General features: G+C 40.2%; 1 protein-coding gene across 1 annotated transcript in view; it reads left to right on the top strand.

Annotated features, from left to right (window-relative positions):
* Nucleotides 1–1,580: 1,580 nt before the first annotated feature.
* The window catches only part of Drip (aquaporin homolog protein drip), a 76,903-nt gene continuing 58,125 nt past the window's right edge, over nt 1,581–20,358 (top strand). The window contains exon 1 of the mRNA XM_083109957.1: nt 1,581–1,947. Coding sequence (XP_082966083.1) covers nt 1,738–1,947 — 210 coding nt within the window. The 5' untranslated portion in view covers nt 1,581–1,737. The remainder of the gene's footprint in view (nt 1,948–20,358) is intronic.

The following is a 20,358-nucleotide window of genomic DNA, read 5'->3' as shown; positions in this document are numbered from 1 at the left end:
AAACCTACGAATATTCATTTCCAGGAACTAATACAAAGGCAAAATTTCTTGCACAGAAACTATATTAATTCAAGCTGGTATGCACACATATTCATATAACAAATACTCTCGCTCTCTCTTACACACACAAACACACACATAGAATGAAATATACAACTCCATTTCGACATATTTGCATTATTCTGACCGACCTCCGTGCCGGGGTGGTTAGCATGTTGCTCTACGACGGCAGGGGCTCCGGGTTCGATACCCGGCCTGGGCATGGATGTTTTCATCATATCATCACTCATCCCCATCTTCGCATGAGCCAAAGTATCAGAAAATCGAAGTAAAATAAACCAAATCAATCAATCCTTAGTTTACGTATCTTTGTTATGACATTTAGTTAATTGTGATGAAGCGACACTTACAAAGAACATCCGTATCCAACTCACACATTGGAACTTTGATAGCGAATCGAAAATCGACTATCTGAGGCGTTCTGCTTGGGAGCCGGTGCAGTGGTTTGACGCACAGAGTTCACATAGATAATATTAACTTGTGACATTAAAATATAATAGCAAAAATACATGTAATGAGCTATTACATTTGTAAGAGTTTATTTTAAGTGCACTTTATGTACGAATGTACCAGGACAATGAGTTTAATAGTGGAGCTAAACAATTGAATCGTGCAGGGAATCGAACCCGTATCTTTTCATTGTAAGATCATATCGTTATCACAACTGTATCATAAGATCATGCCGCAAGGTAAGGTTAAACTATCAAATTTCCAATTTGAATTAACAGGGAAACACCCTTACTGAGTACACGTTTGGCAATAACAGAAACCTCACACCCAGTTCTTTTTATGCGTGCTTTTTTTCTTAACTGATGAAAGGGTTTGATCGAAAAGACCGAACTACCCTCATCTTTTCCGACCGGTTTTCCCAATTTCGTGACGTCATTGGCCCCCTCACCATTCATCATGCATCGTGTGCTACGTTTAATGACTCCTTGCATCGGCCAGACAGAAACTTCCTCTAATTTACCTGGAATTGTTGTTGCAGGAAATGCAGACTCACACCTCCAATATCCTAGAGGGAGTTTGCTCACCAACGTCTCAATTTTTCCTAAAAGTGCATAAAACAAGCAAAAAGCAACGCAAACTATAATTGATTTCGCTCGCGACAAATTCGCAATTTGGTGACGTCACCGTGAAGAACCTGTAAGCCTCAACGCACTATGACGCGCATTTCGCATATGCTGGAACGCATTGACCTTGCCCTGATGGGACACGCACGAGAACAGGTTTGCGATTCGACGAACTGTACCAGGTGATTTCCAGAATTCCATGGTAGCAATGCAGGAAGATGTGAAGCGGGGCAAAAAAAAAAGCCCAATTTGACTCATGTAGGAACGGGCGCTTCTTTGCTTGTGCACGTTATCTTATCGTATCCTTTCGATTGGCTACCTCATTGTTGCTGCCTGAGTACGACAAGATAATCCCGCATCATCGGGAGTGTCGGCTGAACAGAATCCTGATCGCCGATTGGCCGAGATCCGTTGTGTAACGGGGGAGCTGCTTACCGAAACAAAAACTCACTCTCGTGTTCGTTGAAAAGCAAGGCGAAGCGTTGCACTCGTTTCACAGTACCATATCTCGCGGGTTTTCAAACCAGACTTGGTCGTGCACGCGTGTTGCACGGAGCGAAGCGCCAGTTGGAATTTTGCGGTGACTCTGTACGGACGTGCAAGGATGGTGAAGCCCACAGGTGCTAAGAATATCCTCGGTTTTTCCGATATTACCGATAGCAAAACTATATGGCGCGCTCTGAGTGCGGAATTCTTCGGCACCTTTTTCCTCGTGTTGGTCGGATGCGGTAGTTGCATTTCTTGGGGTGAGAACGGAAATTCTCCCTTGCACATTGCCCTTACGTTCGGACTTGCGGTGGCGACTTTGGCACAGGTAAGTGAAAAAACAAGATTTAACATGAAATTTGTAGAATTGATAGTTTTAGCTTAAATGTATAACCAATTTGTGCTTTTCAATAAAGGGGGTTAATTTTATTATGTTCGAGCTCCCAAATTAAATCAACCCCCATATGGCAGTACCTGAACGTCTCTAAGTGTGTGCGTACAGTTTCCTGAAACATAACTTCAGTGTAATCCTATCCCCAACAATATAGTTTTCAGGCAACTAAAATAAGAGCAAATAAAATCGACAGTAACAAATAGTGTAATAATACCTGGACTTCACGAATAAGTGAAGTTTTGAAATCCCCACGTCCCCTCGAAAACTATTCTGTGTAGCCATCCTGAGTCCACAAAGCGCTTGTGGCGAATCCTGCCCTCGTGGGCTTTAAAAATTAAAAGTGGCAGTTTTCTCGTCGAAGAGAAACATTTTATGGTCGAAGTTTTGTTTTATTGCGATATTATCATGCAACGAATGCAATTTTTACATGGTTATATTTCGATTTACTTCCGTTAACACATACCGGGGAGTTTTAGCGATTACTTAAGATTTTGTTCAATATATGCTTTCGTAGTAAGGCAGGCCAGGTTTGGTTCTCTTAGAATTAAAGTCCCTAAGTGCATTCGACTAAGGTTCGATTTACAAGCGCGCATGCTTGCATAAGGTAATTTTAAAGTTTTTTCAACATAAATAACTTTTTTTTTCAAATGCAAGCAGTGCTCATTACTTTAGGGAAGGTTCAAATTTCGTGCGACAATGATTGCCAAAATTCTACGATAATTAGTATTTCTGCCAGGAGAATTTGAAAAAATCATAAAATAATCTGAACAGTTATCCTCAAGAATATTAATTTGAGTTTAGGTGGAGAGACCGTTTAAATGGGATTCTGAGCACTGTGTGCCTACAGGGTATCGAACTAGACCCCCCTTGGTTACAAGCAGTTATTACGCCGTCGGGAGGATATTATTTGCTTCTAATAAGAACAGCTTTGTCAACAAGGAATTAACAAATATTTTACAATTAAAAGCCTAAGTAAATGCCAAGTTAGTAAATTTCCTTCTGTTCCCTAAAAAAATATCTGGGATTAAAATAAATTTGTGAGCGTCCTGGGTTCGTTTCTTGCCATTCGAATTCCTCTTGAAGGTTCAGACCTTCACAAATTGGATTTAAACTAGCCTTTGTAAATCTTTCATTTTTTATTTTCTTGTTTTAAGTCCACTTTATGCACAGAAAGGCTAATCGGGACTGTACCTACAGTTTAAATTGTCATCCGAACCACTATGTGCCTCCACCGGGAATCGAACCCGGGACCCCTTGATTACAAGACACAATTCTCTTGATATGAAGGTAATATAGTGTTAGATATCGCATATGCTTCTGCATATTCTGTGCCTCCCCTCAGAACAAAATTCTAGATCCGCTTATCAGTACAATTTTTTTAAAAAAAGCCAGCATAATTAAAATAATACAAAACACGAACGTTCTGCAATCTTGGAAATTTGAAGTAAATTAAAATAAATCCAACAAATTTTAATTTTGACCAGATCTTCATGCAGCCTGTGGTCGAATGTTTCGCTGTTCAATTGTTTGCGCCGAAGGTTATGGGTTGAAATCGTGGACAGGGCTCATCAATAGTCATTCATCCTTATTGTAGCGATTTAACTCTTATTCTCTCATTTAGCGTCGCATTTATGCAACTTTTAGATGTATATAATTAATCAAGGGACACTTGCAAAGAAAACCTGTGCCAAGGTCCCCTTCCCCGCCTTAGATATATATATATTTTGGTTGTTGCTAATGTATTTTAGACCTTGTTTATTGTTAACCATGCTGGTTTTTTGCCGATAGGTTCGATAAACACTTTAATGATGCATGGTGTAAAGGGAAAAATGAATGATTAGAAAGGTAAAAAACACAAATGTGCCGAATTCACTTGAATGCATGTATTAACACACAGTGCTTAGAAAAATTATAATAAAGATGTTCAATGCTGCGACAAGGTCTGAATAACTGGCTCTCAGGGGCATGGAGAAGATGTAGCGAAGTACTTCTGGGAATTTTCTCAACATCATATATAGGCTTCTTAGCGAGGTATGACCCACCTCTTAAAATTCATATTGAAAATGAGAAAAGCAAGACAAAATACTTAAGTCCTATTCAAAATGAACTTATTACACAGGCTTCAAAACAGGTGTTGAGTGGCGTAAGATGTTCCAAAGGCCTTTTTTGCCTTATTTTGAATACAACCAAAGATATTACCTACTAGAATTGATCAAATGTCAGTTGTAACATGATACGTCAATCGAGTAGGGGCGGACAACTGAAAGTTGCGGGGGAGGGTGGCGTAGAGCATGTTAGTTACGCTACTGTTGACATTGTAAGTCCTTGGTTCGTGTATTTAATATTTCTATTTTTTTCGGATTTCGTCAAGTCTCTCTCTCATTTAGGTTAATCGCGAAGATCAATGAATGATTTGATAAGTGAGGGGGCAATCCAAAATCTCTCAATCCCAGTTGGTGGCTCGAACCTAGAGACGAGACGTGGTAGTCTTTCGGTCTCGTCTCGATTTATAAACACCCTTCTCGACCTGTCTGTTTCGACTAGTCTCAAAGTACAAGTACAGGGCGTTCGTTTTGGCTCTGGGCTGAGATAGCGCGTGCATGACGCAGATGCCGGCATTTTCCTCCCGTAAAGTCTATTATTTACGCACATATCTTTAGCATGTAGACAATTATATTTACATTGCATAACTAGTACTAACCTGTGTTATACAGAAGAGTTGTTCAAAGTAGTTCACGCGCTATCTCGTCCCAGAGCCAAGACGAACGCACTGTCTAAGCAGCATATACATGTCAGTGAACAAATTTTCTTGCCGTATGCAGGTCATTATTTCAAACAACTTTTTGTAAGGTGGCCGCGGTGGCTCAGTCGGTAACGCGTCTGACTACCATGCTAAAGGTCCCGGGTTCGATCCCCGGCTGGCTCAAATCCGGGAACTTTTCTAACGTTGGAAGCTGCCCCGGCGCCCAACAAGCGTCGAATTACATGGGTACCTGGGGGAAACCCTGGGGGGCAAAGGTGGTCAGGGGCGTGGCGCTGATCACATCACCCCAATCACGACCGGATCAAGAAAGTGTGGTGCTGATCACATCACCCCCTATACGCCTTCATGGCGTGGTGCTAAGCACAGGGAAAGCTTTACTTTTTTTCATTTCTGTTTGACTAGAACAGTCTCCCCAAAATAACCTGAATTTTATCCTGAAAATATGTTCAACCTTGAAGTACAGGTTCACAGATGCAATTAAATAGATTATTTTAAATACAGTAAAACCTCGTTAATTCGGACTAGTTGGGGGGATAAGTTGACCGGTTTAACGAAAGCCCCGAACCTAATAGAACAGAAAGTGCAATAAAACTCAGTTTATGGCAACAAAACACCTTTATGTATTTAAAAGGCATAGGCCTAAATACACTATACAGTACCTACAGTACAAAGTCTGCGGGAAACAGAATTTCATCAGTGGTTGACTGCCTTTTCTTTGGGAAGCTCTCTTGTTGACTTCTAGCCTCATTCAAAACCTTGCATTCTGTTTTTTTCTTTTGTCGTTTGCCTGTCCGGATTAAGCAAAGTCCGGCTTATCGGGGACTGGATTAACGAGGTTTTACTGTATTATAAAATATGACTTAAGTAGCCAGGTAGGTATCCGCTTGACATGTATGAAGTCTCAGAATCAAGGGGTAAAGAGCTAGTTTTCAATTGGAAGTATATTTCGGTGTTTTTTATTAATTTTGAGTTTGGTTCATATTTTTTTTCTTTCATGCGTGGTGTGGTTAGATTTTTGTTTCCTTGTCGTAAGGAAGTCTCTATAGACCTATGTGGCATACTGTGAAACCCCATAGTACTATCTGCATCGCCACCGTTAAGTGATTCAAGAGACTATTCCTTATGTGAAGAGTACAAGGATTATTTCTTCGATAATACTATGTTCGGTAGTCTAAAATAGTTCGCAATTTTCTCAGGAGATGGTGGTATTGTCACATATTCATGGGAGTTCTTCTAGTGTTACTTCTTTTCATGTGGGATGTTAGTTTCCGGATGAATTTTTTCCCCCTCTTTGCAACAATGTATTTTTGAAATGTGTATTAAAGGACTGTTTAAAAAGCATACTAGTTAAGAGATTCAATACTTCGTAGCGCACTGTCATATTTTGCTTAATGTGTATTGAATTCTCACGTGATTGTATGGCGGAAGTTAGCCCTGAAACTAACTAAATCCTGGTTTTAGTGAAAAGTGAAATAGTGCAGACACATCCGCGAGTGGGTAAGTGGATTGGACGTAAAGCGCCAGTTTTTATTCAAAATGGCCTGTAGAGTTCTCGTGTTTGCATGGAGCAAGTTTTAGCAGGTAGTGTTTGTAATTTTAAGACTACATTAGTACTTTAGACGTGATTGCCAAATCCGGTTCCTCGTAGGATGAACTCGCGTTTCAATGAGTTCGGTTCATGAAGTGCTACAAATTTCACTCAAATGAGTCACATGGCACACTTGTTTAACAAAGGTTAAACGGTTAATTCATTAATACAGAAAACTGGTTTTGAACGTGGTGAGAGTATGCCGGTTGTTGTGACGACGCACTGGAAACCTTAAAAGTAATTTGAAGCAGTTTTGCTTGCTCTAAAGTGTAAAATTGTTGAACCTTATATCTTGAATAAGATGGGTATGTTGGAAACAAGGAAATTTTCAGTGCACCCATTGTACGATTACATGTAGTTCGGATCATGTATATCCTGGCCCGATTAGCCTGGTGTGCATATGTCGGACCATGTGGCGGAGTGCAGATTATTACTTCCCGAAGTCATCTCTGTTCATCCTGCTGGCTTGGTGGCCGGCTGCATCGACTCAACTTACGATCTCGTCACAGAAGGTTCTTGGTTCGAGTACCACCTAGTCATTTGTATTCTTTGCCAACGTGCCTTCATAGCCGTGCCTTCATCGCCGCGATTAATTTAGAGGACAAAAAACCTCACCAGGCAGGATATGTATTTTTGTTTCGTTTATTTGCGCCGAATAGAATGAATGGAGACTCTCGCAAAAGAACACTCGGAGCCGCATACAGTACAGGGACCTCGAAACCGGAACCTCTTGATTGCAGTTAAATTTAATCTGTAGGCACGGTACGGTATGGATAGCGATCAAGATTAATGCCTTCCTATTAATCTCTTACTGAATTAATTGGAAATATCTAGATAAAATTAAAGTTGAGATTTTGCACAATTGCCTGAACTCCACCCACATGCAAAAGCTTTAAGAATCCAGTTCATGCTTCAAATATACTTTACATAGCAATTATTATACATTTTCAAATGTTCGTAAATGTTAGAGCCTCCCTGATGGCGCAGTGGTAGCGTCGTCGCCTTGTAATCAAGGTGTCCCGGGTTCGATACACGGTGGAGGCACAAGTGGTTCGGAACCCACTTTAAACTGTAGGTCCAGTCCCGATTAGCCTTACTGTGCATAAAGTGGACTTAAAACAACAAATCAAATATCAAATCAAATCGTAAATGTTAGTTCGTATATTTTTGCTTCAGTGCCAGAGTATATTCCAAAGCTGGGAGCTGCGAAGGTCACGTGAACGCACAAGTGACAGGATATCCTCTGTATTCTCAACCTACGCACCCCTTTTTGTTACATATCAAATACATTCGACATTTGTCACTGATAAAAAGTCTCTTTTATTAATATCCCAACAGGGTAGTCTATATTGTAGCGCGATCAGTGTGCCTCAGATTCTAACCTCAGATTCAAAGATTCTTTTCTGGCGTGCGGTGGTTACTGGTAATTTTGAAAGGGAAATTGGAGCGTAAAGGTGAAAGGGGTGACAAGTTTTTGTTCCTTGATAAGCATTTGATGTTCTGGTTTAGTTGAACCACAGGTTGTGTTAAGACTCCACAAATACCTTCTCTGGGCACTTTCCTATGCTCCTTCATGACACGTTGCATTGCACAGGATGCATTTTACCTCTAAATGAAACTTCTCTTAAATTCTCGTACATCACTAAATGTAGTATTTCGGTAATCTTACACATGTTCTGGCACATGTTTTGCGGAGATTAATACGTGGTCACATACGTGAAGGCATCTTTCACAGCTGCTCGTAACTCTTGGGTTGTGTGATAGCGGTTATTTCAGGCTCTTGTCGTTGAACTTCCAAAGGTGAGATCGGGACGACTTGGAGGCCAGACTAAGGGAGCTGGGTAATCTTAAGAACATCTTGTAATCCACCGCCTGGGAAAGATGACACTTGCAACGCGAAGTATGTGCCAGAACATGGCGCAGAATTCGGCTGTGCTACGAACATGACTGGTCTCATGGCGATGTTCTGGACTCTTAAAACAGTCGGGTATGTGTCCATATCAAGCATTCAACCATAACCATCGCAATATCTAAAATAAAAGGGGGTATGCCCGCTTTGTGGTCACCCTGTAGAAATAATGTATGCTAGCCGCCAAAATATAGTGTCTTTATTGCAAAATTTATTTCGTAATTATCACCATAATTATTAAGAATAATATTGATGAACTAACATTATCACACGTGGATACTCACAAATTGTCAATTTTAAACGCCGTATCAGACCTCTTTCAGGCGACAATCCAGGATATATTTTGAAATGAAATAAAAATAACTGGATCATAACTTATTACCCCAGAAATAACTACCAGCATCATAGAACAAGTTATAGTTAAATTTGTCGGGTATTGAGAAATAATTTTTAGAAAATAGTATTTCATATTGAAAATCGAGCACTCTCTCAATCTTTCTCCATCTCAAGTTCAGTCCCTGCCATCGTCTTTCCATGAACCACAGAAACAAAACTAGATGAAATACCCCTTTAGCCCAACTAATTTATCTGTACGAATAGCTGTATTAAGTTTTGCCGCCACGGTTTTCTTCAATTACTGTGAATTGTGGACGAGGTACATTACTGATACGAGAACTGCATCCTCCCTTACAATAAAACTATTACCACATACATGTTGTTCGAAATGACAACTCTAAAACTATCTAAAGTTGAAGTGAAGAAGAATCTAAATCCACCTTACAATCTTCATGTCGACCTCTTACATAATCTGATTTTACATGTTCAATTTTGGGTCTTGAATTTATACAAATTTCTATTGAAGTTAGTTGCTTGTACTGACTTCCACTTATCCTAGGGGAATCTTATCACTCCTAATTTGTGCGCCCTTGGCCTTTTGGACTAAGGCGTAGGTACAGCTAGCCCTGATTGGTCGTGTAAGGGATGACCTTCTGGTAAAGCGACCAAATGTCAACCTCACTTGTGAGTAGTACACCTCGGTAACTGCTTTTTGCAGGACTACGAGGCTCTCGCGCCTGGGCAGTATAATCTTCTGTAGGGCTGTGTGTTGTCCTGTCCTTTTCTGCTGAGTGCCCCTTTACAGCCTCAGCTTTTATTTAAACAAAGAAAGAATATTTTAGTCCTCAGACATTTGTTATATTTTATTTATGGTAAGGGGCTGGACCCCCTATGTGACTGTTGCAAGATAGGCTGAGTGCTGACGCACCCACAATTTTCACTTCAATCAAGCTAGCTCTGATTGTACTGTTTTGGGGATAACTAATATTGCCTCCCCATGGACCTCCCCGATGACCTTTGTCGTTGCCTTGTAATCAAGGGATCCCGGGTTCGATACCCAGTGGAGGCATATACGTACTATACCCTGTCCTAGCTGTGGAGCAAGGAAGGAAATCGAGTGACCAGAGAGAAGCAGTACACGCTGCCGGGAAGGCTGGTAACTGTAGTCACTTTCCCCAATCAACGCAATTCCGTGGAGCAGTCTCGCGTTAATACTTGCGCAGAGACTTGTTTTCGTTTGCCTGCTCCAAAGTTAGCTGGGACAGAGTATAGTAGATCTGATCAAACTTTCAGCTGTAGGCCCGGTCCCAATTACAACGTCTGTGTATAAACTAATATCCCCTCCACTTGTCTCATCACAATTTCTTGACGTCGTTACTGGTGGACCATGCAACGTGGGTTCTGATGTGGAAGTCTTCTACTGTGGCCTGGTCCTCTCAGTGAAGGTGCGAGCGCGGGAAAAGTGGAACAGAGTGGCCGGCGGCTGTGTACAAACGCGAGCCGCTGCACCCGAGGCTACCGGGCTATATGGGTCAACCAGTGTTACAAGACTGAGTAACGGCAGCTTGATTTGGGTAACGAGTTCAGACGGGTACCCGCCGCGGCAGGTTGGGCGAACTGGTTCGCCACGTGCCCTCACGCTCTCGAGATTCGCCATTCAAGATTTTAACGACGTTTTATGCAGCCGTTCGTTGACCTTTTGCAGCGTCTTGTGTGTGCATTACCAGGTCTGCAGAATGTAACTCGTGGTGAAATGAACATTGTTGATACCATGGGAGTAACTTAACGGAAGTGGGGCAATAGGGTCACCCGCCCCCCCCCCCTTTTTTTTTTTTCAGGTTCTGCTCCCCCAAAGCTAGGCCCCAAGTACTCTGCTGTCACGTGTTGACATATGAGTGACACAACTCATTGTCGTGCTTATAGTAGAGGAATCGAACGGTAAAAATGGCCTAACCCGGAAACAATTGCAACACAAATGTTGTGCCAAATTGTGCGAAATGGTATAGTGAATAATATATTAAAAATCCAGCATCCAAATTTTTGGAGAAAATTCGCCATCTTGGAAAATGGCGGCAAATATTAAATCTCTAAAACTGTGGATTGTATACAAAAAGTGAAGATAACCAAAATGAAAAAGCGGAAAATTTGCTATGGTTTTTGTTTGATAGAGCTACCGGGCCCAAGATGAGGCGTTGGTTTGGGGGGAGGGGGTTAATAAAGACTCCCCCGTTAACCAAGCTTCCTTTCATACGAGACACATGAAGACCTTGTTATATCCTGGAAGGTCCCGGGTTCGAATCTCGATCTTGGCATGGGTATTCTTTGTATGGCTCCCTTAATCATTCATCATGTCGTCCCTCATCCTTGCGATTAGCTTAAAAAAACAATCCAAATCAATCAGTTCTCCTGGTATAGTTTCCGGTGGTTTGTCGTCTGCTGAAGATTTTAGTAACAATCACGTGAGTAGCTTACTTCTACCTACCTACTCAAAGGAGCTTCAATAATGCATTGTTGAATTGTAGTTATTCTCGCCATAGGACGACAGTCTTAAGGATGCACCAAAAAAATAAACCAACAAATAAATATAACTGAAATTTGTTTGCTTTGGAGACATTTCAAGACCCCAATAACCCCTTTCCCCTTTTAAACGCGCCACTAGTTTAGGCAAGACACATGCTACCGTATTAGAGAATTTATGGTGTACACTTGGGGTGACCATACATCTAGTTTTGACGTGGACAGTCCCGTTTGAGGCGTGTTCCGGTCGGCGTATTTACAAAACCCTATAGTACTGCAGAACCTCCAGCGATATTTGGCTTCTGATTGGCTGCCATTCCGGAAGTTAATGCGGCGTTCCTTCAAGGTAATGCTAGATGGTAGGGTTCAAATTAACAGTGTAGATTTCAAATATCCATTCCAACAAGATAAGAAACCCATTTATACTAAGGTTGATATTTTAGCACAATTATTTAAATCAATATTTTAGAAGACGGAAATCAGAACTCATCTTGAAGTGAATAATTTTTCTATTTAGTCACATCAGTGCAAACATTGTAACTACCAATGAGAATTGAGAAAATTATGTATGTTTAACGTATATCATTTTAAACATTATATTTATTATATAAACGTATTTCTTAACATAATTTCGACAATCTGATTACAAACTTTATTACTATATAATCACGAGTCTTATTTTTCCATACGAAGAAACAAGGAACGATGGACACGGAACCTAAACAACTTCGGTGCACACAGCCAATCAAAAAGCTTTATATACCTCTGGTTCTGCAACACTATCGGGTTTGTAAATACGCTTCCGGTGAGGCGTGTTCCGGTCGTCCCGTTCACATTATTAAAACGTCACTATTTGTGCTGTTTTATAAAAGTATAGGAGTTGTCTTGAAAACCAAGTCTAAATTTAAGACATTTCATGCTAAAAAGGTGTATTGTTTTGTCTTCCTTTATTTTTAGAGCAGTGAATCAGCATTAAGTTTCTTCACGGAATTCCAACAAGAATTTCAAGTTGCCTTGACACAAACTCAAAAGGAAACTCTAGAGTTGTGTGTCTGATATGTGGGATAAGGTTTTCGGGGAGATTTATAAACTGTTGCTGAAGATTAAAGCTGCTCTCAAGAAGATTGATTCTTCTGCTAAATACAGTGCGTCCATTTCGATCTTCAGCCGAGAGATCTGGAGAAGCGTGGCGGGCGGCGCTGGCGGAGATACAGACATTTGCGGCCTGTAATGCCCGCTTATTTTTATGGACATATGCAGACATTTATATAAATATTGCAAAACTAGCACTAACCTGTGTTATAATTTATAATCTGTAATTCATCCAAGTTCTGCCCTTATATACACAAAAAATACGCTATAGAAACGATGTTAAGAGCCACAGATAATAAAACATTTTAATCATAGTTTTGACCAGTAACGTCCTGCTTGAGCTCATATCCTTGAAAGAGTTTTGTGTCGATGGGGATCGTTTGGAGGTTTCGAATGTGCAACACTGTATCAAGATTACGCTGTAGACGAAACCGTTAAGTCAATGGTGTTCGTGAGCTTCCTTGCAATCCGAAATCTCCTTGCTAGAGTTTTTTGTTCCTTCGCGACAGAGCTGTGAATATAGTGGCGAGCAGATGTAAACCAAGAGCGTGTTAATTTCGTACTGTGCGCAAGTGTGTTATTATTGGTTACTTGCCGTTACTTATTTGTGTTACTGCAGTGTGTATGTGTATTGTCAGTGAGGATTGGAATGCCAGCCGCAAGGTTCACGTTACGAGGGGCTGATATGTTCTCGGCCCGACCCAGAAGGACTTTAGCTACAAGCACGAAAGTTTCAGGCTATTCAACGTATTCTCCCCGAAAGTCTACACACTTGGCACTTGGTGGATATCAGTTTGAACAACTCTTATAACACAGGTTAGTGCTAGTTTTGCAATATTTATATAAATGTCTGCATATGTCCATAAAAATAAGCAGGCATTACAGGCCGCAAATGGCATCTCCGTCAGGCGCCGCCCGCCATGCTTCTCCCGATCTCTCGGCTGAAGATCGAAATGGACGCACGGTACTTCTCGCATTACTAAACTTCAGCGTAGGATTAACATCATAGGTTGTTCAGAAAAGGCGAGAAAGTCATATAGAGATTATAATATTTAATAAATTTTGACATTGGGAGATCATATTTAATTTATGTATCATTTATGTGATCCATCCTTTAATTAATAATACGTTAATAATACCAATAATTTTATAAGTAGGCCTAACAGATTTTTCAGAATGGGGTTAAACTGATCTCCTTGGAATTATGATCACCCTATCTACATTGTTACATCTATGCAATACCTGAAACGATATATTCATCTTATGTTTAACATTTATGAAAATTCTGTACGCGCAGTGTATAGTGACAATCAGGTCCCGAGATCCAACGCCCTAATTGAATTGTAATTTCTAACTTTATGAGAGTCTGACAGTGGACTATGTTTAGTAAACTCTGAAGATAACTTACTGAAACTAGGAGCTTTGATAAGCACTTAACGGTTGATAAACTACATCTGATTTAGTCTTCCTTGAGAAAAAAGTTGAATATATTTTTACTTGTGATCAGCCTTCTTGTCCGTGAAGTCAAAATCATCTTGTACTTGAGCCGAAACGAAAACCAGTATTTATGTGAACGTGCATCCACTTTTCCTTTTTTTCTCCCAAGAACTCCGCGACTAGGTCTTTTTTAGTTTCTGCCGTACAATTGCTAATACGGCTCTTTACGTAACATGAGAAAATACGAAGGAATATACGACGTCGGGACATCCTTTCGCATTCATTGCATAATGTCGTCTTTGCCCCAGCGAGAAGTTACTTCGCAAGATTTAAAAAGAGCATTAGTTCCCAAACTCATTGTTCTGCTACGCCAGTGGGAACCACATATCGTGACTGTTCACTTCAAGGTAATGAAGGCCTGATCGGTGATTGGAGCCGCAGTTACTATGTTTTCATTTCCTAAGATCCAATAATGACGGAGTAATTGTTTGTGGTTATGTAAAATTATTAGTTTTGACAATTAAAAACTAATTTAACATCCAAAACAGTATTCCTTGTTGGCAGACTAATTATTGGTAAAAATCAACAACGCACAATAAAAGGTTGTTTTTCACTTTTTAGGATAGGGCAGGGGTTCCCAAACTTTTTAGTTTCACGGCGCCCTTAGTGTTTCAAGATTTTTCCGCGGCGCCAGTGTCAGAATGCAGGCCTATCTAACATTTGCAACGCTCAGTTAGTGTGGCTAGGTTGCTTGCCTTAAGTTAAAAATAAACACGTATTTGAAATTCAAACATTTTATGTGCAAAATGTACTAAATAAGCGCATATTTGGAACAATCATATCATTTCAGTGAAAATATTAGAACATTCCGCGGCGCCCCTGTCCCAAGGGTGCCGCGGCGCACACTTTGAGAACCACTGGGATAGGGACTGTCAAGAAATTGCAGTGCGTTTCTAAAGAAGTTCCTAACGTAGTTTTTCTCTTGACTGTACAAGACTGAATTTTAAGCCTTCATCTTACCAGTACAGTGGCGTATCCAGAGATCAGTTGAAGCTGCAGTTTACCCAGAATTTTAGGAGTAAAGGGAAGTGGGGGGGGGGTTGCGAAGAGTTCAAAACTAGGTAAATAGTATGTTCAAATCCGATGGAAATTCTCACACGCAAAAGACATATAATAGTTAGTATGCTATTTCGTCGCTAAGCAACGTATTGTTAAAAACAATTGAATAGAGAAGTTTTGTGTACGAATCACTTTAATGAAAAAGTTCTGTATTTCTTTACTGTTAAATTAGTGCTAAAGATTATGTATGCTATAGTAGGCTACTTGTCACTTATCAAATTTGTTTAGGCGGTTGGGCAGAATTGCGCTGGTGCCACATATCGGAAAAGCAAAGCTAGAGCGGGACAAAAGCCGCTGGTTCCCGCGCAGTGTGTGGCAACGTCAACCGGGCTGCGTTGCCTACTTCGACCGTCAGACTTCTCTCCGGGATACTTTTGTGTCATCCCCGACCTTTCGAGCAAATACTGTCAGTTTGTATCACATGGATTACAAAGACCAACTCTACAACGAGATCCTTCATTCTCTTAAACCTCCGAACACACGGGGTTGTGCTGCGACGTGGCAACAGCGCAAACTTCTGCCACCCGCCTAATTTCATGGCCGTGCGTTTACATCTTGAGTACTCTTTCCGGTATGGTGTTACCTAACTACACCGGATACAGAGCTTATTGCAGATTTGTTATTCAGGTTTGGTCATCGCCCTAGAGCTTGAGAACACACAACTCCATTTACGGAAGCGGATATGGGTGTCCCATTTTTAATGTCTGTGACTACATTTTAGGAAATATGAAGGTGAATTTACCACCAAAATGATAAATTGAATGAAAAACAGGAGTTGTAAAATATTTGGAAATGTTTTGACACTCCTTGGTATAGCTTCCCTAGATAATATCGACCGCAGTAAAAGTTCAAAAAAAATAGATACGACTGTTAGAAAATATTACTTGCGCCCTTTAGTCGTGGCCCCTCTACAGTTTTCGAAATTTCTGGGCACACCACTGCTCTATCTCTCGGACTATCGTAGTAATAACCTTACACTTTACGGTCAGCAAACATCGCTTGAACCCTTGCCAACAAATCCATTACAAAGAGACTGAAGCAAGGTTAAGCTGCCCACCCCGAGCAGTTAGAGTAAGCTATTAATCAAAAGACAGAATGACTACACAGGTAAGTCCATGCCTTTTCAAGGCTACGCGTTAAACCTGGGATCTCGTACGGTACTTGTAGTAAATGCCATAATTTGTTTACAAAGGGAAACGTCGGGAGCTGCTAAAGCGAGAACAAGGTCGAGAGATGTGGCGTCTCGTGCAGTGCAAGCCGGATCGTTCCTTAAGAAGTCATCACTCATCTGGAGGGGACATTCTGTCACCCAATGCAACAGTTGCTAATGCGTTTTGGAACATGTGCCTATTAACAAATCTCAATCTCAATCTCTTGCGAAAGGTACACAGGGTAAACATTTAAAATTTCTCATTAAATAAACAATTGCTATTTCCAACTAATTAGTGGGACTTTTCGTATCCAAGCTTTCAGAATACTCTCTACCAGTGCCCTCTTATAACAAGGGCTGCTCAACTCTTCGCTTACATGCATCATCATTGCTAGGTCAGATCAGCATCAGTCACACGATCACAATAGTAGTTCTTTCTTTGACACTCACATTGTAACTTGATTTTCCGGCCGTTTAACACTTTTGAACATAACCGTGTTACAATGAATCGCGTATCAGTGATGGCATTGCATGTTAGTCTCTGCACTAGTCTTGCTAAGACACTGGCTCTATCCGTCCCTGAAGTTTCTTTAATCAATTTAGCTTTTCTCGTTATGGTTTGACTAACTTTAACTTATTTTGCTTAACTTTCACACACAGACACGTTGACTATTTGCTAGCTTTTTTGGTAATACCCAAAGAAAACAGGAATCTCATCCACCCGCATAAAAAATTAACTCCATAGAATTGTGTACAATCTACAAGGTACCTAATCAGCTCACGAATTGATAATGCAATTTATCTAAATGAAGTATTATATAATGTACTCAATTTTTTTTATCCTTATATCTTAACTCTACTTCACCTACACGCTTAAGTCTTTACCCTACTGTTCTTTCACAAATATCACTCCTTACTTTGTCTATTACATTTGCTGCTTACGGTTCTTTATATAAATTTCCATATATACTATATATCTTTTTTTGCATTAAATTTCCTTTCGCGCTATATAAAGCATGAAACCATTATTTGTATTTGAAGAGTTTCTCATGAGAGCACATCCACTACATAAATATTCTAGATGTCATCAAACATTATTTCAGCAGATAGAGAATATACCTGAATTAACCGTGGTATAAAATTCTAAAGAATTTTTGTTCATTGTGTGTCCAGACAGTTCGAAATCGTTACAACTTTGATCAAAGTTCGCAGAAATATGGATATTTTAGAATTGCTTCTCAATATGGACGATATTCAAAAACTTTACCACAATTCATTGCGCGAAACCACGCTTCGCCGCCATATTTCGGGCAAACTGATCAGATCCTGCGTTGGGAAATGGCCGGCAAGCATTGTGCTTTGCCCAAGTGATTCAAAGTATGATTTATCAAGATCATATGAGGAATATTCTACATATAAAGTATCGCAAATTTATTGCTGTAGGAAGGCTTTTTATACGCTTTCCTTAATATGTACGAATCAGTTTGACTGACGCCATGCTGTTTTTTCCCCAAACTACAACGTCAAGTTGGATATCATCCAGTTTAATGATGTTTACCAGTTTTCCGAATGACTAATAATATGTTAATGCATTATAATATAGGCTATTAAAACAACATTTATGTGGCAAGGTTTCGGAACGCTTTTTAAGTAAAATTAGGAACTAATTTCAAATGGGAGTAATTGTTACTTAGATGTGAACAAGGAAACTTGTTGAGGTCAGTATACATAACGAATCACTAACAAAACTGTGGATAAAAAACGTTATCACTTTTCTGTGATAAATTAGATCAAATTTTGTGGTTTTAAAACTCGGTAATAACTAATAGTTTCCACACATTACTTTTAGTTTTGAATCCAGTATTTAGTGCACGGAAAACTTTCGAACAAGTTCTCTTGTCATATTGGACAAATTCAATTGGTTAATCTGTGAAAGCACAAATACTTTACCTTATGTTTAGACTGGCCGTTGAAATAATTAACGAAAGACTTGCATAATTTTTACAACACCTTTTACTGTGTTGGTTTTAGAAACAACTCGTGCGCACGTATGGAAATAGTCTAATCAGACTGTTACGAAACGTAAGGTAAGCAGGTTGCAAATATGTCACGTTAGTTTATGAACTACACTTTGGTTTAGTAACCTTAAAGTTGTAAATCAAAGCTCGCATTTTGTCTGTCTAGGATAATTCAGTTCCATACCTCGTTGTCGACCAATCGAATCGATTAGTTCTAGTTTCCTTATTTCGCGAATTTACTCGTAAGATTTATTTATGGCATTCTAAGCGCCTTAATCTCCTTCAGGCATTAATCATGGCTACTGTTCGGGTAAAAACTTCAATCATTCGTGATATCGCATCCATTCTGACATTTTGCTGATAATAATTCTGCAATCTTTTAATCCTAAACTTTGCTTATCAGAAGTTTGTGATAATGCTGGCAATGACACTTTTTGATTTGATCTGTTTGGCGAAATCTGATTACAAATTATACCGCAGCCTTCTCTTCTAGGTTCAGTTCCAAACTTGGCTCTACTTTTTTTGTCACGTTCGGCTAGCAAATCTCGTGGAAGCCAGAATGGTGAATATTGGTATTTAAATTAGTCTCAAAATTCTAGTTGTGCAAAGCAAGGTGGCACGTACCAACCGGTATGTGTAATTGCAATAAGCTCGTTACTCTTCGCAATCTGACTTCTCAGTTTTTGGCCACGAAGAGAAACCTCTCACTTCACATTGCCATTATGCGTGTGAGAACTTTTATCCCATTAGTTAGTATCAGACATACACATATGGCTAATTACAGCAACAGTTTCCCAATAACAAACTTCAAATATGGATCATATTTTAATCTACAAACTTCCATTAAAATTAACTAAATTGTACACACGATAAACAATATCTCCAGCTCCAATATTTTGAAACACACAAGAATTAATCTCCATTCAACTTAAATTTCGTAACATCTATCCATGCCCACAACAACGAACATTCTTAAACATAATAAAATGAATTATGAACGAACATAAAAATGGTCACATTCATCTCCACGAACCTAGATTACTACATTTTTAAAGTTACATATACAGGTTTGTATTCAACCACAATCTTGCAGAAATGAGTCATACGCATAACACATCAGGATCACGGAGATGACCGTTACAAAGGGAACACACCAAATTGGTGCAACTGCTTTACCATATTAGCTTAACTGTTGCATTTGAACCGATGTGCACATGAAAGTTAAAAAGGGGGGGGGGAAATGATCTCCACGCCACTCAGATCCCCGGGGGATTCTGCACCCCCCCCCCCCCCCCCATGCAGAAACGACACGAGTAGGTTGTCCAAGGTTAAGTCGATCGCAGCATTCCCATGTGATGAACAAGGAAATGTTGCGAAAAATAACCAGAAATATTACGAAATACCCACAAACAAATTAACAGGTTAAAACTAGACCGTGCGGTGTAAAGCTTAACGCCCACTGAGACGCTGCAACAGAACTTCTTGAAATCAAATGGTGTAACGTCCGCTACAGCAAAACGTGCGGAACAGAAGGAATTTCCATGACAGAAGTCTGCAGATTATCTTACAGGTTATCTATCGCCCACTGAAACGCCGCTAACGCGTCAGTTGTTCTGTTCCCGCGTTTCTCCGTGGGGGTCAAACTTATGCCTCCTGGGGGAAGCGTAACAACTTTTCTCCTGAGATTTCGGCTTGTGTATGAGACCCGTGGCCACCCACCATCGTGAGAATATTGGGGAGCTACGAATGAGTAGCATAACCCGGTCATGGAAACCTATAACGACGACTGGGGGTTTGTCGTGCTGACCACACGTCACCCTGTAACTGAGAGGATGATCTTCCTCCTCGGCAGGCGAGGGTGAAGCCGGCAGTCGGTAGGTACGCGATGTTGCGCCGCGGGTTAAAATATCAATATAGCAAATTTTCATCTGTCAAAGTATTCTCTATTCTGTAAGATCTAAATCACTTGAGAATTCCTGTTGTCCGGTTTGCCGATGAGCATGAAGCTTCTAACGAAGGAATATAGTGAATGATAGCCATACGAGCTCATATACTGAAGTTTAGACCTTATGAGCTGTACAGGTACAACCATCATAAACATGGCTAACTCACAACAGGAAACTACCTATTTGCAAGTCACGTGGTTTTAACATTAACTTAGTTCTTGCAGTTGATGGAGAGTAGTTTGGATCTGAGGCTGCAACATCAAACAATAGTTCGTCTCAGCTTTGTCGATTATGACTCTAAGCTGGCATATAGCAGTTCATAGTTCCTTGCCTTATATTCCCTTGGAAACCAGTGTCACGTGACATTTCCACGCTGTTTCTAGAGCACTTTGTGGTTTGAATCAGAGTAATTAGAGGTGAAAGTGCTGATTATGGACTACCCTACAAAGGTATCTGGGAAAACATTAGT

This window comes from Lepisma saccharinum, chromosome 23, assembly GCF_977018435.1.
Source record: "Lepisma saccharinum chromosome 23, izLepSacc3.1, whole genome shotgun sequence".
NCBI lineage: Eukaryota > Metazoa > Arthropoda > Insecta > Zygentoma > Lepismatidae > Lepisma > Lepisma saccharinum.
This window is presented reverse-complemented; position numbering and strand designations above follow the sequence as displayed.